The sequence below is a fragment of the Nuphar pumila genome, chromosome 15 (assembly GCF_984573655.1).
Source record: "Nuphar pumila chromosome 15, dmNupPumi1.hap1.1, whole genome shotgun sequence".
NCBI classification, from domain to species: domain Eukaryota; kingdom Viridiplantae; phylum Streptophyta; class Magnoliopsida; order Nymphaeales; family Nymphaeaceae; genus Nuphar; species Nuphar pumila.
In genome coordinates this window covers 28,440,383-28,447,414 of record NC_143263.1, presented here as the reverse complement: position 1 = coordinate 28,447,414, position 7,032 = coordinate 28,440,383, and the positions used below count along the sequence as shown (strand labels likewise).

The following is a 7,032-nucleotide window of genomic DNA, read 5'->3' as shown; positions in this document are numbered from 1 at the left end:
TCGATTTACAGATCTAGTTTATCAAACTTAACCAACAAACTGTGAGCATCTCATCTGAATAACTTTCCTTTTGCAGACATAAAACGCAAAGGCACAAATTAGAGAACTGGATCAAAGGATCAGCTGTAAATGAAAATATTATCAGATCCACGTAACAGTTGTGCATTTAATTCATGAATCAGAAACGGATCATCGGTGTCATATGATGCAAAATTTTGAAACCAACTTTGTTAATTTATGACTATCATGCAAAAAATAGAAAGTCGAAATCTTCATGTTATGCCTCCAAAAAATAGGAAAAAAAACAAAAGAAAATCTCCATGTTACTGAAAGAAAACACAAAAGGAGAACATGGCAGAAATTTTACAATATAAGCAAGCAAAGAAACTTAGATTCAACCATGCTTGCCTTTGCATCCTTCATTTGCTTTGTTTTCGCTCTGCTACTGCCATTAGGCATACGACTAAAGCATAAAAAGGATCCCCTTCAAGCTCTAAAACAGATAAACATCACATGATATATACAATGTGCAAATACAAGCAATCCAAACAATTTCAGATTCAACCAAACTGGCCTTGACATGCATTCTGCTAACGTCCCTTCTTTGCGCAAGTATAAACAAGATCCTTTCAGGTTTCCATCTTTCATAGCCAAAGCTCCACAAGTACTACTCTTTTATCTGATTTAATCTGTTAAACCAAATTGAATGAAGAATCATGTGGAAAATGTCATACTTGAGAGGCTTATTATGCCACAGGAAATGCTTCTGAACTCTTTTCACCCCTGTCTGCAAACTAAGGTACTTCTCCTCTGGAATTGATAACAGTATCTCCTTCAACCTAGGGATGTCTTTCTCAGGTATGATTACTGCAAATGCATCCCAATTCAGGACTTCAAAGAAAGGAGGCACGAAATTGTCCGCTATGATTATGGGAACACATTCATAGTATATTGCCTCAACAATCCTTGGACTATTGACCTCATAACCTCTAGGGCAGATGCAATACTTGCTAGATTTCATGTGTTCTATGTAAGAAATTTTACTTGCAACACCAAGAGGCATAGGTCCATAGATTTTCAGGTCAGTGTCTTTGTTCTCCCAATGCTTTAGTAAGATGGGTCTGAGATAACCATGCATTTGACCAGCGAAGAAGGCTAGGATTGACCTCTGAGATGCTGGTTTACCTCCAACATCTCTGAGAGGATTTTTTCCAGAACGAATGCTTGTTTGTGGAAGAGAAACATCTTTACCCAACTTGAAGAAGCCCTGTGAGTTATCAGCATTGCAGACAGCTTTGATTGCATGCTTGCGGAGCTCCCTGTGTAACTTAGTTTCAAATGTTCCCTGAGAAACTTTAAGAATCAGAATGGTATTTCCAGGAGAACTGTGTTAAGGTTAAGAAAACTAAAGAGGTGTTTTGAATGCCCACAGATTCACCTCTCAAGGTCAGATCTGGTGTGGGGTCTATGCCAGATCCTCCCTTCTTGCCCGATTCATTTGCAGGGTGCAGCAGGCCGAAGATACATGGTTTTGAGACCCTCAGATCTCAAAACCATGGGATCATAGAAGTCCTCAGATCAGAGCCCCGAGGTTCTCAAATACCCCCTAATTCAACTAACAAAGATACGTAATTATGAAATAAAGGATAGACAGGTTAACTGTACCCAGTCATGGCAAGCAACAACAAAGTGATCAGCTCCACCAGTTCTGTTCCAGAAACGATATTTTTCAGCCAGCATATCCACATAGTTCTTTAAGAATACAGAAAGAGGTTCTATCCTGTGTGACTTAGGTACATACAATACCTCCCGTAACCAGGAGGAGCTATAGGGTAAGTAAAACATGTGAGCTTTTATAGGGTCCCTCACAACAAATTTTTTGTTCCCCTCCATCAGTTTCATAAACCATCCCTCGGAGGCATAAATGCCCCTGAAAAATGGCTTGTGGAAAATGGGTTTATCTCCTTCCTTATAGACGTAGACCTTGAATATTTTCTCCATTAATTCATAGCTCCTGAAAACATGATAACAAAGTCCTAATCACAAACATGATGAAAAAAGCCTAATTATAATCAATTTCTTTAGAAGCAATACCCACAGAGGGCATAATCGACTTTTGGAGTATCAGTCACAGACTGGTAAAAGAAAATGCATGCAGCATACCACCATTGTCTGGTAAAATTTTCTATATCACATTAGGTACAGGCATGGGATTTGATATTCCGTCAAACACAACTAAAAATTTCAATTAACAAAACATACTGCAAGCTTAAACTGCATAACATCTTCATCAGACAAAAGGTTAGTGTCAAAAACCCCATTAACAAATGGTGTGCTGTAGACAAATAAGAACTTGCTTCTGCATAATCAACAATCCCTTGGGCATGAGGATTTTCAAATCTTACTATATGGTGAATGATACACAGTGATTGCTATGCATTATCTAGAATTCACCATGCGAACATTATTTATTTAGCCTGAACCCTGATCCCATTCAAATTAAACAGCAGAATACAGCGGCACAAACAAGTCCTTGCTTTGATTGACAACCATTGTGCTAGAAAAAGGGCATGTTCAGAAGCAGTTTTTACCCATGCACCGACAATGAAAATGTAAAACAATAGTTTTGTGTGTTTCAGTAGTGGTTAAGCACGTGAGTTCCCAAGTATTTACCAACGTGAAAGCAATTTGGAAGGAGCAATCTAAACAAACCAACCCCAGTTGCAGAAGTAGTCATGGCAAAGGTCTTACCTCTTGAACGTGGAGATATTCCGAAATACTGGCGCATAAAGATCTCGATAGTTCCTAACAATAGGAGCATTTTCAATTTCTCTCCTTGCAGATAAGAGCTCCCGATCCCGCGGTGACGACCATCGAGGTCTCTGAATCAGGAAAAAGAAATTATCAGAAACTAATTCGTAACAAGATCAGACATGAACATGTAGCATGGTTCCTTGTTCGTACCATGGAACGAGAAGGAACGCCGCTCCAATTAATCCTGTAAATATCCTCGACAATCCTATCCCTCATCCAGTGTTTGCGTCTTGTCTCATTTGTGATCACAATACCACCTTGTAAGGTGTATGCATTGTTCATTTTGGAGTCCACATTTACTATAGTTCTCACCTCCATGGAGGAGGACACATTGAGAAAAACAGGGGCCACTGACAAAGTTCCATTTGATTTTCCCATGACTTCAGCATTCTGAAAAGAAGCAACTGGAGATGATGCAACAACTGGGAATGTCACCGCCTCTTTTGCATCCAGACCATTCTCTTCATTTCCCTGCGCTCCATGAATACCTCCTTCCATACTCAGAACCTCAGTTTCTTCCAGCTCGCCAATAGAAAGCAACGTGCCATTAGAGTTATCAGAATCATTGATCTCACCAAAATCAGTAATATTTGGAGTAGAAACTCCACTAACAGAGCTACCAAACTCAATTCTTTTAGGCACGCGAGCCTTGGTATCAGGAAACAGAGAGCAGAAATCACTCAGATAAGTAAGACTACAAGATTGGAGCACTAGCAGAAGCGTTCCCAAGATAGCTACTAGCAAAATCAGCTTCCTATGCTCCACTAAGCGTGTTTTCCTCATCCATACCACACACTCCATTCTGCAAGTACCCCCCCCCCCCACACACACACACACACACAAAAAAAATAAATAAATAAATAAATAACTTCCCTACTAACAAAAGAAGGTGAAAACTGTAACATAAAATCTTTCTACATTGATGCAAGCACCCACCATGATCACAGAAAACAGAGAAAATTTCAGGCACCAATTTCTTGACACAGTGCGATCTACTTCACAAACTGAAGAAGGCAGCATAACAAATCAAATACACAAATCATGCATGCAACCATACCGTCCAAAGCTCACAAACCATGAAAAGAAACGTCTTTGAAGATACCCATTTTGAGAAAAAGTGCGAACTATTAACCACTAGTAATTCAAAGTATTAACCACTAGTGAGCTACAGCTTTTGATATTTGGAACGAAGAACCCCAAACAAGAGTGTTTCTACTTCTACCGCTCACAGTCGTCTAAAAAAACCAAAAAACAAATAAAAGGGACACTGGATAGTATTTTGACTCTTGGTACTGCCGGGGGAACGTCTGTTGAGCAACCCAACGCACAGTGGTAGGACCAAAGCAAGGTCTCTGTGTTTTGTAAAGCATTCTTTTTCCAATACAACTTTGAAAACCAAAAGTAAAATTTCAGGTTTTTTTTTCGCCAAAAAGGCCAAAAACTGGGTTTTTTAGAGAACTTTTAGAAAACCAAAAATTATGCATTAGATAATACTTCTAAAACTGACTAATATGATCCAATTCTTCTTGATCACAAATTCAACTCAAATCACTGGTTTTGGATTCAAATCTCATAGCTCTTTCTGCCTACCGTACTTACGGTGGTCCTGTCCTGCCAGCGTGTGTTTCCACTATTTTATTCCAGAGCTTATCCAAAATTTAATTATTTTGTTTTCTCTCTTTTAATGCTGGGCTTCAGTTTGTCTGTCAGAAGGGCATCTTTTTATTAATATTAAAATAATATTTTTTGTCGAATTTCAAGGTCCAGCCACCGGTAGATATTGGCTGCGTGCGCCAAGGCTTTACATGACAAAGAACCGGATCCGAGGCCGACGCGGATATTTTCCATTCGTGAACCGGTTTTGACTCAAATTACTCTTTTTTTTAAGAACGAAGAAGAAATTTATTAAAACACGGAGGACGACGATGAGGAATCGCCGTACAGATGAAGGCATATGAAAAATTGCAAGGTGGTGGAGCATTAAACCGCTTGCAATTTACCTCACCTAACAAGGGTGACCTTGGATGGTTTCCAGAGGTAAATTTCATCACAAAATTGGACTGTTGATTGAATCCTCACCTCAAGCGCTAGCCATAATTCCTGCATCGATCCTTTTTTTTAGGATTTTGAGTCCCAAGTAGACCATTGAGATCGACAATTGTCTCCATCCAAAAAGGATTTCAGCCAACTGAACATGGCTCGGAATAGCATTGATAACGGCTAACTTGTATTTGTTTTTGCTAAATGTTAGACCCTAGACAACTTAAAAGGCCCTTAACAGTGTTCAAATGCGAGTCATTTGTTTATGGAAGTTAGTTCTTACAAGAAAATTATTAAAATAACTTCAAAATATTATGATAATTTTTTTTAATATAATAAATTTTATACATTCATCAATAATAATAACAATTATGACCATCCAAACAAAAATACTCAATTCACATAAACTCATAAAAAATATATAAAGATTATTAAAATACTTTATGTACTTTGATGTCTAATAGCAATCGAGTTTGAGTTTACAGTCAAGTCCTCCGATCGGTAGCGGTCTCTGAACCTACAATTCTAATCAAGCGAGGGTGAGTTTATAATTCAGTAAGTTCACGTCTATAAATAAGACACGACCGTTATAATTGTAGTGGGCTCTAAGCTCTTAGTCTTTGTTTAGTTTGCTAACTAGGCACACATATTATTTATTGATTTTATCATCCTTTACTAATTCTTTATCTTCATTTTCAAAGTAGACATTCACATTCTACTCTAATCGGCTATTCCAAAAATAGCTTTCTTGGGCGTAGCAACCCCTGTAGATAACTCAGAGTCTACGGTATTGGCCAGACATATGAACCACTAACAACAACATAGTTCAAACTAGCTTAGACTATGAACTTACAATCACTGCAGCTTTGCTCATCGATTGCAATCCGAGAGCCTCAAAATGCTCATCGATAGCTAGTCGAAGAGCTCGAGAGACTATATCTGGCCCCAAAGTATTCAAAGAGCTATACTTGCCCCCCCAAGGTGTCTAAAAAACTATACTTGCCTCCAAGGTGTTCGAGGAGCTATACATGCCCTCAAGGTTTGTATTTCATGTTATATCCTACATGTGTCTATTGGGAAATGTTTTCACCCTCTAAGGGTTATGTAGGAATTCCTGATCAAATCGTGAGGTATGAACGAAGTAAACATATCCCAAAAAATGCCCTAGACCATGTCTCTCATAGTAGAGTTCCTTATCATACTCTGTATTGTTATCTTATATACATTTTTCTCTCAGCTTTTATTTCTTAGTGTTAGTGCATTATACAATAACCAATGTATGTTCACTAACTACTCTTAACATGTAATAACAAACACATGTCATATTTTTAAGGATAACAACCCACTACAGAGTCAGTTCATCACTTCATGACACTTACAATGCCCCTTTCAAGGCATAAACGTGACATTATGAGGACAAATCCTATCCTAAAAACTCTAAAACTCTATTATCATTTCTCAAAGCCAAACATCTATATTTAGCAACATTTTGCATGCATCAATGTCATGATTATCTCCACACATGGTACACTCATAATCTAAATTATGTCATAAGTCAAAGAACATGTAATATGTATAAATATTTTTAAGCATCATACTAAACATTAAAATTGTAGATTCCTAAGCATGCTATTCAGTTGTTCTATGCAATACAGGATAACACTAGCATACTTATAACATATAGAATCACATTGCAAGATGTCTAAATTAACTAGCATGTATTTTATTTAACTAAGGAGGAATTTACAAATATTCACTTACCTAGAATGCTTAAATTTCAAATCTAAGGAATAACCTTAGTCTTCTCGCAAATTTTGATATAAATAAACAGAAAATCCCATATCATCATTTAAAGTTTCATCTTATAAAAATTATAAAAATACCCCTAGGCTTTCATGTCAGACTTTGACTTCATTTTCTCAGAGTTTGTCATCATGTCATTTGCCCATGAATCCTTTTCGAAAAGAAAAATTCAAGGATCCAAAAATCACCTGGATCCAATATCAGAGTGAAAAGTTATGCCTAATCTACTAATCGGGTATAACAAGGGAAAAATGGTTATTTTACTTTTTTTATCCTCCTTGGACTCATGAAACTTAACCCAAACTCATTTTGATTGAGTTCAGTCTTGCATTTCTACCAAACCTAGTCCACACTCCTTCTGGTCTAAGTTTAGTT

The 7,032-nt window shown here is 37.5% G+C and overlaps 1 protein-coding gene across 1 annotated transcript; it reads right to left on the bottom strand.

Annotated features, from left to right (window-relative positions):
• Positions 1-361: 361 nt before the first annotated feature.
• LOC149814946 (putative glycosyltransferase At3g07620) lies at positions 362-4,041 on the bottom strand. Its single transcript, XM_089988850.1, has 4 exons — positions 2,965-4,041; positions 2,752-2,882; positions 1,666-2,014; positions 362-1,345 (listed from the first exon to the last, which is right to left on the bottom strand). Exons 1-4 carry the CDS (start codon positions 3,613-3,615, stop codon positions 668-670), a joined length of 1,809 nt encoding a protein of 602 aa, XP_089844976.1. The 5' UTR covers positions 3,616-4,041; the 3' UTR covers positions 362-667.
• Between the last annotated feature and the right edge of the window lie 2,991 nt (positions 4,042-7,032).